Genomic DNA, 13,097 nt, shown 5'->3' on the forward strand with positions numbered 1-13,097 from the left:
TAAAATTGAATTTCAGCCCTAACCAGTTTGGCTCAGTGGATAGAGCGTCGGCCTGCAGATTGAAGGGTCCCAGGTTCGATTCCGGTCAAGGGCATTTACCTTGGTTGCGGGCGCATCCCCAGTAGGGGGTGTGCAGGAGGCAGCTGATCTCTCTCATTGATGTTTCTAACTCTCTGTTCCTCTCCCTTCCTCTCTGTAAAAAATCAATAAAATCTATTTTTTTTTAAAAAATTGAATTTCACCTATATCTTTTTAAAGTCGATTGATTATTTGACAAATGCACCAACATAATTAAATTGGGAAAGGAGAGGCTTTTCAACAAATGGTGCTTTTCTATTATCCATCATCCATATGAAAACAGATGAAACTTGACCTTTATACCATTCACAACAATTAATTTGAAAGATTATAGACCTAGGTATAAAAGGTAACCTATAAAACTTCTAGAAGAAAACAAAGGAAAATATATTTAAAACCTTGAAATATGCAATGATTTTTTTAGAACATAAGCAGAAATTATTAAAGAAAAAACTGATAAACTAGACTTTATAGAGATAAAAACTTCTGTTCATAGGGTGATTTATGCACTTACTGACATGATTAAAATATAGTGAAGAAAAATACTCAGAACACGTACGAAATCATTTAAGGCAAGTAAAGCAGTTTAAATATATGTTTTCCTCGCTGCAGCTACAAATTCTTTAAAAAATTAACCTAAGTCCTGCTGAATTTTATTATAGACCTTCTAAGAACAAAACCTATCAGCATAAGGAGAAAGAGCTTTAAACTTAATAATGGAACTTACCAGACAATTGTTAAGGTTCCTTTTTTTTAAAAAAAATTGATTTCAGAGAAGAAGGGAGAGGGAGAAAGAGATAGAAGCACCAATGATGGGAGAAAACCATTCGTTCATCAGCTGCCTTCTGCACACCCCACACTGGGGGTTGAGCCCATAACCAGGAATCGAACTGTGGCCTCCTGGTTCATAGGTCGATGCTCAATCACTGAGCCATGCCAGCCAGACTAGCGGGGAGCTTTGATTGCAAGTTCTGGGCTTTCAGCTCTGTGGCCAACATTCAGAGGCTAGAACCAAACTCTGGGAGGTCAGGTGAGAACAAGCAGGAAGAGACATCAATCTAGTTATTTGAATTGGGACATAAGGGAGAAGTAGACCCAATAACTGACTTCATGGCAAGCCATCCAAGCTATTGGCCTAGAACAGTGATGGCGAACCTTTTGAGCTCGGCGTGTCAGCATTTTGAAAAATCCTAACTTAACTCTGGTGCCGTGTCACATATAGAAATTTTTTTATATTTACAACCATAGTAAAACAAAGACTTATATTTTTGATATTTATTTCATATATTTAAATGCCATTTAACAAAGAAAAATCAACCAAAAAAGTGAGTTTGTGTGTCACCTCTGACACGCGTGTCATAGGTTTGCCATCACTGGCCTAGAACTCCTATATCCATAAGATTTAGAGTAGGATTGGTCCCATCATAGGGTTGAGTTTGCAGGTAGAAGCATAATGATCCCAACTTTGATAATTAAAGGGTAGCAGGGTCAGAAATGCCCTGATAATCCTCCACAGGACCAGAAGCTCCATTGATACGGAGTTTCTTTTGCTGCTCTCCTTGTAATCTTTTGTTCACTTACCTCTTGACATCATTTTACCTCTAAGTTTCCTTCCTGAACTCCCCCCCACTCCCCCTTCTGACTTCTAGGCTGTTTTTGCTATCTCATCAAAGAAAGCTTTTATTTATTTGTTTGTTTGTTTGTTTATTTATTATTTTTAAGATCCTCTCCCTAGGATATTTTTCCATTGATCTTTAGAGAGAGGGAAAGACAGAGAGAAATATCAATGTGAGAGAAACACATCGATTAGTTGCCTCCAAGTTGGGGAGGAGCCTGCAACCGAGGTATGTGCCCTTGACCGGAATTCAACCCAGGACCCTTAGGTCTGCAGGCCAATGCTCTATCCATTAAGCCAAACTGGCTAGGGCAGTGGTTCTCAACTTTCCTAATGCCGCGACCTTTAATACAGTTCCTCATGTTGTGGTGACCCCCAATTTCATTGTTACAAATTGAACATAATTAAAGCATAGTGATTAATCACAAAAACAATATGTAATTATATATGTGTTTTCCGATGGTCTTAGGCGACCCCTGTGAAAGGGTCATTCAACCCCCAAAGGGGTTGCGACCCACAGGTTGAGAACCGCTGGGCTAGGGCCAAAGAAAGCTTTTAGTAAGCCAGAAGATAGTTGCTTTTTGGTCTTGTCCCCTGTTCCCTTAGTAGCAGGAAGGCTAATGTATATGCAGTAGACATATTGGATGGTCGTCTCTGGCAGAGAAAAAAAACACAGAGCACAAATTTAGCAAGTAATAATAAAAGAGGATTTTGGGATTTTGGGATCTTTGGATCTCTGGATGAGCCAATAGGTTTAGTTAGCCCTTTTTGTTAACTCCAGGCCTGAGCTGTTCCTGGGAAGAAGTAATTTGTTTTGCTTTTTTAAGGACTATTTTTCAGCTGACCTTGTTTCATTTTTTTCCTAGCCCCTGCTCTTTTGTTGTTGTTGTTGACAGTATTACAGATATGTTCCCCTCCCCCCCAAGCCACTACTCTTTTAAAGTTTTAGTCAATAGCATACCCACAAAAACCTTTCCAGCAAATACTTTTTCCATTAAAAATTATGGGCTATAACCAAAGGATACAGACACTGTGATCAGAAACTTCTGTCCTCTATACATTGCCTATTTCAGCAAAGCAAGCCTTACTGGATTTTCTGGGACTTAAAGGCCCAATACATTCTTGGATATTATTTACATCTTCATGAGTCAAGTTCTATAAGTTTATGTATACAACATGAGTTTATATGTTTTTTCCTCTTTGTTTTTTCTATCTATCTCTAGGGTTGCAATAGTTTCCAAATCTTTTGAAGGAAAAACCGATCGCACAGAAGAATGGTATGGAACCCACTACAAACAAGAAGCTATACCAGATGAAGTCATTAAGGTATGGCTAACTCATCTGTGAATAAGTCTGATGTGTGAGGGACACAGAGGAACAAGAGCTCCCCAGATCACCCAACTCACAGCCCAGGTTGTGGAGAGTGATGGCCCATTGCTGTCTGTACCATCCTGAGAGGAGTAAGCACAGAGATGGAGGGCTGCATCTTAGGTTTTGCTTGAAGAAATTGCGCTGTGGCCCCCTCATGCAGTCAAAGATCATTGGAGTCCAAAGTACACAGAAAAACAAACATACCAAGACATGCAGAGTGCGATAGGAGTAGGGAGCTTGGAAGACAGATGCAAGGGCTCCAGAGAGCTTGCTCCTGCGGGGAACACAGGCGGGAGCAGTCTCTGGCGTCATCCTGTCTTCACTTGACAGGTGCTGCATTTTTTTAAAAATATATGTTATTGATTTTTTACAGAGAGGAAGGGATAGGGATAGAAAGTTAGAAACATCGATGAGGGAGAAACATCGATCAGCTGCCTCCTACACACCTCCCACTGGGGATGTGCCTGCAACCAATGTACATGCCCTTGACCGGAATCAAACCTGGGACCCTTCAGTCTGCAGGCGGACGCTCTATCCACTGAGCCAAACCAGTTAGGGCAGGCGCTGCATTTTATGCTTCATAGTGCATCATTGCTCTTCGTGTCAGCAGAGGGGAATTAAAATGGGTTTTGAAACATGTATGTTTAGGTAGTACGTTACCCCATTCATCCGTAGTCAAGATTCTTTTGTGAGGCCCATCTCCTTCTCTAATACTTTTTCTTTTTTAGTTCTCATTGGCTGTGTAGCTTTGAGATTGTGTCCTTTATTCATGGGAAGACATCAGATAGCCTTGCTCTGATTAGATTCCAGTTAAACTCAGGTATTGGACATTTCTTAAATGTACCAGTGTAATGACGATACAGAAAAAAGAGAAATAGTTTAAGAAAGAAAATGGTTACAGGTAACTTCTGACATATTCACAGCACAGAAGGAGGTCACCGGAGCCCCATCTCGCTAAATTGTGAGGAAAACAGATATCCTTTGAAATAGTGCTGGGTCTGAACTATCCTAAAACAAGAGAGAACCCCTCTTCACCTAATTCTGACCATGACAATCTGCCCTGCATGGGAATTTTTAAAAAACATACAAATTTTAGTGGTAAAATTGCTTGCTAAGTGTTTACAAGTTCCTATCATTCAGCCCTCTGGAGACTTAAGTTGCTACTTATAAATAATACGGCCAGCATTCTTACTATTCCAGTGCCAAAAGACACAAATCAGGGACCAAAATAGAATTGCAAAAGCGGCAAGGCTGTGCTACATCATCTGGAGACAAAGTTGTCGAACCCAAATTATTGGCAGGTGGTTTGCCTTTGCTATCCTTTTTAAATATGAAAAGTCTTATAAATTAGAGTTCAGCGATCAGTGACCTGTGATCTGTCCCACTTAGCTTTTGGCCCTAGCTCATGTAACAGATCCAAGCTACAGGTTGTGTCAGCCCTGTCCCACAATCCAGACTTAAGTCTCAACTGTGTCCTTAACCTTGAGCTTGAATTACTGCTTCACTTCAAAGTTCACTTGGTCCTCTGGGAGAGGTGTGGGCCTGGTATTAAGAGGGACTGAAGTGAACAAGCCCGGCCCGTTTAGCCTTAGCTTTCAGGCTATAGATGCAAGTAGCTTAGTGTAGCTCAAACTTTAACTCTTATATTAGTAGCCTGTTACCTAGCAGTTGGAAATACGTTGTACAGATTATTTTTCATTCTTTAAAGAGCTGAAACAAACGTGGTCTTTATGTGGACCAATTAGCCCAGGGGTGGGGAACGTCCAGCCCCAAGGGCTCTATGAGGCCCGTGAAATCATTCAGTCTGGCCCTGCCAAGGCATTAGGAGCGAGCTAATTAAATGTTTGGCCAATGTAGCAGGCTAATTTTTAAGTTGATAATTTTGTATGGCTTGAGAATGACATTATAAATATCCAAATGGCCTTTGACAGAAAAAAGGTTCCTCACCCCTGAATTAGCCTCTCAGTGTTCCTTGGTCTCAGATTATTCCTTACCCTTATTTGGTCATTTTGGAAATGTGTAAAGAGGAAAGATAAATAAGTATAAAACCTTGATTAACCCTAACCAGTTTGGCTCAGTGGATAGAGCATTGGCCTGCAGACTGAAGGGTCCCAGGTTCGATTCCGGTCAAGGGCATGTACCTTGGTTGCAGGCACATCCCCAATAGGGGGTGTGCAGGAGGCAGCTAATCGATGTTTCTCTCTCATCGATGTTTCTAGCTCTCTATCTCTCTCCCTTCCTCTCTGTAAAAAATCAATAAAATATATTTAAAACAAAAAAAACCTTGATTAGTACCAGTGAATCCAACTCAAATTTCATAAAAAGTCATCAGTAGATCTTGGGAGTAGCCTCTTTATGATGGAAAAGAATGCTGTCTGACATTTATTCTCTTAATATTTGCCTGGATATTAATAAGCAGAATGACTGTTTTAAATGCTTGTGTCTTTCATTATTCATCCAGAAATGGCAAAATGCTGACTTGAATGGGAAATTTAAACTTCCAACGAAGAATGAATTTATTCCTACGAATTTTGAGATTTTATCATTAGAAAAAGAAGCAACACCATATCCTTCTCTTATTAAGGTAACATGTTTGACTCAATGATTTTAAATTCAGGAGACAGACCTGTTCCATAGGAGGGCCTAGAGAGATGATTTCTTGCATTTGGTACTGTGTTGATTTTGAGGGCTTACATCCAAAGAGGTGACAGAAAAGTTACAGAGAGAATAATACAAGAAACATAAAAGGCCAGAAATGTTAAAGCAAACAAACAAAACTAAATAACATCGAGTCTGGAGAATTGTCATCTTTACAGAAAAAAAAAGTGGTAAGTCTGGACTTAACCACAGGCTATTGAAAGATAGTGGCTTCTTTTTCAAAATCACTGAAGATCCAACGAGGAAGTAGGTTTACCTGCATCATGAAAGGTAGAGGCCAGGAAGAATCTCTAAGCCTGGAAGAGAGCGGATCCTGCCTTTGAAAGCAGCTCTCTTTCTGACTGAGTGGTGTATGAAGTTCATGGAGCCAAGTGGGAAGGGTGTTTGAGCCGTGGGTTTTCTTTTTGTTTTCAGAATGTTCATGTTAATAATTCACACCTTGGGTAAAAATTGTATAGAAAAAGGATCAAATTATTACAGCATATTCTCTTTTCTAAACTGTAAAACTAACTTTTTCTAAACTCACCACCCTAGATATAAATCTTCCTTTTACTTCTCTCTTTTTATTTTCTTAAAATGACCTAACATTCTATTAACTCAGCGATATAAGAATCAGTGTTTAGGAATATGAAATTTAATTTAGCTGAAGCAATTACATTATTGTTAAGACAACCATTTTTCTTTTAAAATGACATTTTAATGAGTTATAGGTTAGGTTATTGAAAGGCAAAACCTATTTACCTCTCAAGTTTTGTTTTTTTTAATAGGCCTTTTCAGAGCAAACCAAGGAGAACATTAAACCATTTATATCTCTTGTCAGAGTTTCAAGTGAACATCTAAGGCTATTTTTAATATAGCATGAATGAAGTAGACAGTCAAAATAGTGGCTTATTTGTTCATCCCTGGTCGTGTTATTCATTGCTGGATAACAAATTACTCCAAAGTTTATCAGCTTAAAATCACAAATACTTACATTATGTCTCGCAGTTTCTGGGGGTCAGGAATCTGAAAGTGGCTTAACTGGGTAGTTCTGGCTCCGGGTCTCTCACTAGGTCATAGTCAAGCTGTTGTCTGGGGCTTCAGCCACCTGAAGACTCAGCTGGAGCTGCAGGATTCAACCAGAGCTGAGGTTCAGTGGGTTTTGGCAGATCTTCGTTCTTCACCACATGGGCGTCTCCATAAAGTTGCTTGATACAGCACCTGGTTTCCCCCAAAGTGAGCGATCCAAGAGGGAAAGTGAGTGATCAGAATTCTGTTGTATTCTGTTGGTCAGACTGACAACTCTGGTTCTCAGTAGGCAGGGGTCCGTTGGCCCACCTTAGAGGCTGGCTGCCCCACACTCCTCAGGACTCCTTCTGTCTCCCAGGGTCCGGAAAGACAGGGACAGGGCAGTAATTATTGGCTTCTCCAATCTGACTCTTCCTCTGCTGTGTCCTCATCTTGTTAAACCAGGGAGATAAAAGGGTGATTTCTCTCTGTTGCTGGAATCGCCAGTCCTCTCTCTTCACTTCCCTCCTGCTGACCCTCTGAGTACACTTCAAGGCCAGGCGACAGCAGCCTCTGCAGAACAGAACTCTCAACTATTATTGCCTTTGTCCTCCTTTCTTGAAGGGTGATTTGATTGAACATTTTTGCCAAATGTGCCCATATTTCCATAACAAATTTTTTTTTCTCCATCACAGGATACAGCTATGAGCAAACTCTGGTTCAAACAAGATGATAAGTTTTTCTTGCCGAAGGCTTGTCTCAACTTTGAATTTTTCAGGTATGTAAGATGAATCTAGCTATAAAACTTCTTCTAAAAAATCAACAATTACTTTCTAAAAGTTTTTTTTTGGTTCCTTGACGACCCGTGTCTAAAAATAAAAGGAATTAGGGTTACTTAGCCTAGACAAGAGAAGGCTGCTGTGGCACAGTGGAAGAGCCAAGGTTGTTAACTCTTCCTTTCCATTGATGAATGCACCCTTTAACGGAAATGATCTGTGTTAGTTATTAGCAGGACCTTCCTAACCTTTAGGACTTCGGAATCTGGGGAGACTTATAGACTCACCCAGAAGTTTCATTAAAGAAAGATTAAATAATTTGGGGTGGATTTGGTTTTGTACTCCTGGAACTTTCCCAGAAGAAGAGATAATAGTTACTAAATGATCTGGCGTCTCATCCAGCCCATTAATTGTCTGGAACCCTCAGCTATTGCTTTCTCTATTCCTGGCTTGGTTAGAAGCATACCTTGGAGGTATTGCATTGCGGGTTGGGTTTCAGACCATCACAATAAAACAAGTATCATAATAGAAGAAGTTGTAGTCTTTTTGCTGGTGGAGGAGTATCTTACCTTTTTGTAAAAAACTCAACATCTGTGAAGCGCAATAAAAATGATGTATGCCTGTACTTTCCCATTTGGCTTCAGAATACCTTTTGAGAGACCATTTGATATTTTTTTGCATATTCTAAACTACGCAGCAATTCTTAGAATTAAAAATGTCTGCTTCCTATCAGTCCTCTGTGTTCTGGTCTCCCTAGAAGTAAGCACAGTTAGGTTTCTTGTACATTCTGGTAGGAATTTTCTGTGTGTATATATCTTTTTAATCTTTTCAGAAATAAGATTATATTATGCATACTTAGTTATAGGTTTTAAAACTATGATCCATATTTAAGCATATATCATCTGATTACAAAATAATGTTTTTCAAATTGAGAAATGAATCAGAATTTAAGCATTTCAGTTGAATCATGTTCTCTTTTTTTTTTTGTATTTTATTTTTATCATGTTCTCTTTTAAAAGTTAGTTTAGTACCCTCTCCAGTTGACCAACACAGCTGCTATAGACACAGCCTTGAGGACACTTGCTGGAGTGGCATTCTGAGCTTGGCCATAGGGCTTTGAGCTCCTAGACTTGGCTTTTTCTAGTTTTTCACTTCCACCTAAGAAAGGTGCATAGGTGCCTAGGGAGCTGAACCCTTTCATGGACTCTCTTTTATTTTGATGACTTGGCTTTTGTGAATTGTGCCTTAAGTTTCTGAGCTGCTGTTTGCCTAAAATTGGTCATGAATAACACTTTAAAAAATTCAGTGACACAGTATTTACTTAGATTTTCCAGATGGAGGATGTTTGTAGAACTGGAGTTTTACCTTTGATTTTAATTCTCTAAGTGACTAAGCATTGTGCCCCTGTTTTTGCTTCATTATCAGGTTTTGATAAAAGTGTTGGCTTTGCTATCAGTGCATTGGTGATATTTAGTGTGCTGGAGAGAAAGTGAAACTTTCAGTTTGTTGCCAAATAAGCCAGGCGGGCACCTGCCTCAGGTCCTTTGCACTAGGTGTTTTCTCAGCCTGAAAGTTCTCCACTTTACCCAGATATGCCCAGGGCTTGCTCCTTTGCTTGCTTCAGGTCTGGGCCAAGATGGCACCTTATAACCATCTTAGCAATCTTCTTGTCCCACCTCCACCATCCGTCACTCTTGTTCCCCTCCCCCTGTTTAATTTTTCTCCATAGCACCATCACCATCTGATGTGTATCATATTTAAATTTATTATATGTCTCCTTCAACTGGACTATGAACTCTGAGGTCAGGGACTTTGCCTGATTTTTTCCTTCTTTCTTCCCAGTAGCTAGAGAAGAGCCTAGCATTATAGTAAGCATGTAATAAATGTGTTCAATGAAGGAATATGTTACTTCTCTTAAAGGTAAGCAGTGTCATATAGTCAAATGCATAAGTCATTTGACTTAAATTTGAATCCTAACTCTGCTGCTTACCAGCCCAGATGACATGAAGAAAATTATGTTTCTTAATTGGGAAACGAAGTTTTAAAATAGGTGATCTTACATGCTCTATCATTATTTCTTTTGTTGCTCTTACTTATTTACATATTTTTCTATTTTAGTTTTTTTCTTCTAGTTCTGGCTGCAGTTATATGGTAGAACTCATTAATTATTTTACTCTAGCTTTTTTGGTTTGTGGGAAACTCCGAGATAAGCGAACATTTTCACAGATCTCAATTTTTCTCTCTTTTTTTAAAGAAGATGTTTTTATTGATTTTAAAGGGAGAGGGGGAGAGAGAAAAACATTGATCTTTTGCCACCTGCATGCCCCCTACTAGGGATTGAGCCCCAAACCCTGGGCATATGCCCTGACTGGGAATTGAACTATGACCTCTTGGTGCATGGGATGACACTCAATCCACTGAGCCACGCCAGTCGGAGCATAGTTTTTCTCTTTTAAGTTTGTATAATTGTACACAAACTTCTCAATCTTACAGTCCTCTCCACCAAGGTATGGCTTGCTTTTAGAAGGAGAAAGGAACATGCCAGTGCTGAATCGGATCTTTCAACCATACCTCCTATTAGCCAGAGCGTAGTTTTTGGCTGGTTCAGCTCCTTCTAACTTGTCAGTTCTGTCACACCATCTGGAGTAAGCAGTTCCTCTCCCTCTTCGCCTCCACCAGCACACATGGCATGTTTCATACTTCTTTTTTAGACTTTATGTTTTTCCTCATGAGAAGAAGAGACAGACTCAAGAGTTCAAACCCTATCTTCAGGAAAGTATATGAATTGGTATTCAGTTTCTTGATCCATCTCGAAAGGCCACATGTCACATTGGGAAGTAATAAATCAGCTATTTTACTGTCAACATTTTCTTCCAGCCCATTTGCTTATGTGGACCCCTTGCACTGTAACATGGCCTATTTGTACCTTGAGCTCCTCAAAGACTCACTCAACGAGTATGCATATGCAGCAGAGCTAGCAGGCTTGAGCTATGACCTCCAAAATACCATCTATGGGATGTATGTAAGTACCCACGTCTTAGAGCCTTCCACTCATCAACATTTTTTTTGCATTGATTTGATGGAAGCATTTTTGATTGAGGGTATGAGTTTAATTTCTTTTTTAATCTTTATGGCTAATCATATTTTCTCATTTAATTTTTAAGTTAGCTCTTATTTTAAGTATTCAGCAATTTACCATTCATATTATGCCAATTTTCCTTGATTTCTTTTTTTTCTTTTAACATCTTTCATCAGATTGTCATATTTTTCTCCTCAAACAAAATTGGACCCTGATTTAGGTTTAGATCTTACCCATTCTATATCTGAAGTCTTGGTCTTTGACAACAGAGAATGACGTCTTGCTGCCATTGTAAAACATAAGGTTGGCCTGTACTATTTCCCTAGCCATTCAGATCATGAGGCTGCATATCCATACTCTTCGGTCATGTTTCTTCATTACCATGTCACTGCTTGAGGTATCAAAGCATTTCTTTTGTTTTTCTTTTTGTTAGTCGCTACATTTATGCTGATCCTCTCCATTGCAACATGACATACCTGTTTATCAGGTTATTGAAGGATGATTTAAAAGAGTATACATATGCAGCACGCCTCTCAGGTTTGAGCTATGGCATTGCATCAGGAATGAATGCAATACTTGTAAGTAAAATGAAAACCAAAGAAAAGGCACCACAGCATTTAAGCATTGTGTTGAGCGTGAGAAAACTATTAACTTCCGCATTTTTAAACAAGAAGATTGATGGTTTTTTTCTTGCACCCTTTTAATGATTGAAGAACTCAGATTAGTATTAGCGACACTAATGAATGATTTAGTAGAGTTTAGTGCATCTTGTGAACACGTATATGTGCTACATTCACTTGCACGTTCCTCTGCTTCAAATTCTTAACATATTAACTCTGAAAGCATGTTGTTCTTTTCATGTGTTTGAGTATATTAACATCTCTAAGTGCAAGATGTCCATAGCTATTGTTGTGGTGCTTGAATTTTATTTATATATAAGCATCCTTTATTTCTGCTGACAATCGTAAAAATCCCTGTGTTTAGATACTTGTGGCATTTTCATTTCACTTTTTTGTAGCATGCTTCATTAACTATTTTTAAGTGTGTTTCAAAATAATCATTGTTAAATGAACTCTAAGAAATAACTAGATCCTTTCTTGACACTGTGATATATTTCCAAACTTATATCTCATTTCCAAATTAACATCCCTTTATGGCACACATTCATCTTCACTTTTCTTGAAAATCTATGTTTTAATAACAACTAAAATGAGAGCATGTGCTGTGTACTTCTCTTTATAAATTCTTATACAAAAGATTTTAGGGTTTTAAATTTTTGTTTATTTTGCAGCAACTTTTTTTCTTCACACAAGTAAATTTTCTGGTAGCTTTTGTTTAATGTATAAGAATGTATACAATGTAACCATTCTCAGAGTCCAGGGAATTTGAAGGTCAGAGATCAAAATAAACTCCAAATAGAAAAGTAATAATCCATTGTTTACTTTTCACTATTGAGTTTTAGTAGCACATTACCATTCATATAAAAAATTTGTTGTTTGTGACAAAGTGGGCTTTCGGCTAATTGTCAGTCTAGTTCCCACAGCATGTGATGTGCTTTCCATGGCCACAAACCTTCACTTCTGCTGAGGTTCTTGTCTATCATTTTTCATAAGGTAGATAACCTCTACTGAAGTAGGTGCCACCTTGTGCAAATATAATAATAGGAAATATGATAATAGTCATCCCTCCCTTTTCAAAATGTTATGCTTAAATTGTCCCAAGGCAAAAATCCAGTGTATCCTCACTACACATCTGTTTTGCCATTAGCTTTTGACAGATCAGCAGAACTCATCCAGCAAGCAAGTGGTGAGACATATGAGAAAAGTGCCAAAATGCCATAAATAAAAAATTGGGAACTGCCTGATTTCTCCAAATAGGTTTTTAAAAATATTTAAATATAAACAAGATGGGGACAAGATCCAGTAGTTTGTAGATAATACTCCCCTATGATTTTTCTTACCACACCTGTAAAAACCTTAAGCCAACCATTCCTTAGAAATTTTTTGAAGATTAAACTTGAAATACATTCTATAATTAATTTAGACTTTATGAGAACTTGAATTTTGATGATATGGTGTGTGCTGCCACAGTTGGGCATCAGATGAGTTTTCCTACTGTTGGTTTTGTCTAAGAAAAGCAAAATCATGCTTTTAGTTATTAGTAAATACCAATAATTAATGTTATCTTTCTAAGTGTTAAACTATATTTATGGGAAGTTAAATTAATTGAGTTTTTTGTTTCACTTTTATGTTAAAGTACTTGGTTTGGAGATTTCCTGAACGTTTACAAATCAAGCTTAAGATATTTTATGATATTTTTAGACTTTTAAAACCCTGAACTCTTTCTCTAGCTCTCGGTGAAAGGTTACAATGATAAGCAGCCAATTTTGCTAAAGAAGATTATTGAGAAAATGGCTACCTTTGAGATTGATGAAAAAAGATTTGAAATTATCAAAGAGGCAGTAAGTTTTCTGAACTTATTTTTATAATTCGTTGTTTTTTTTTGTCCATGAAGTGATTTTTAAAGTACTTAT

At 38.2% G+C, this 13,097-nt stretch overlaps 1 protein-coding gene across 3 annotated transcripts in view; it reads left to right on the plus strand.

Moving 5' to 3' along the window:
• IDE (insulin degrading enzyme) overlaps nt 1–13,097 on the plus strand; it is an 80,823-nt gene that overhangs the window by 50,606 nt on the left and 17,120 nt on the right. For 2 of the 3 annotated variants that reach the window (XM_070432698.1, XM_070432701.1), the window contains exons 12-16: nt 2,917–3,019; nt 5,526–5,648; nt 7,405–7,487; nt 10,363–10,507; nt 12,915–13,025. In XM_070432698.1, coding sequence (XP_070288799.1) covers nt 2,917–3,019; nt 5,526–5,648; nt 7,405–7,487; nt 10,363–10,507; nt 12,915–13,025 — 565 coding nt within the window. Of the gene's footprint in view, nt 1–2,916; nt 3,020–5,525; nt 5,649–7,404; nt 7,488–10,362; nt 10,508–10,997; nt 11,143–12,914; nt 13,026–13,097 lie in introns of all 3 variants that reach the window. The other variant, XM_070432699.1, reaches the window with a different exon arrangement.

The sequence above is a fragment of the Myotis yumanensis genome, unplaced genomic scaffold (assembly GCF_028538775.1).
Source record: "Myotis yumanensis isolate MYYU_CA2020_CCGP unplaced genomic scaffold, mMyoYum1.0.hap1 SCAF_13, whole genome shotgun sequence".
Lineage (NCBI taxonomy): Eukaryota > Metazoa > Chordata > Mammalia > Chiroptera > Vespertilionidae > Myotis > Myotis yumanensis.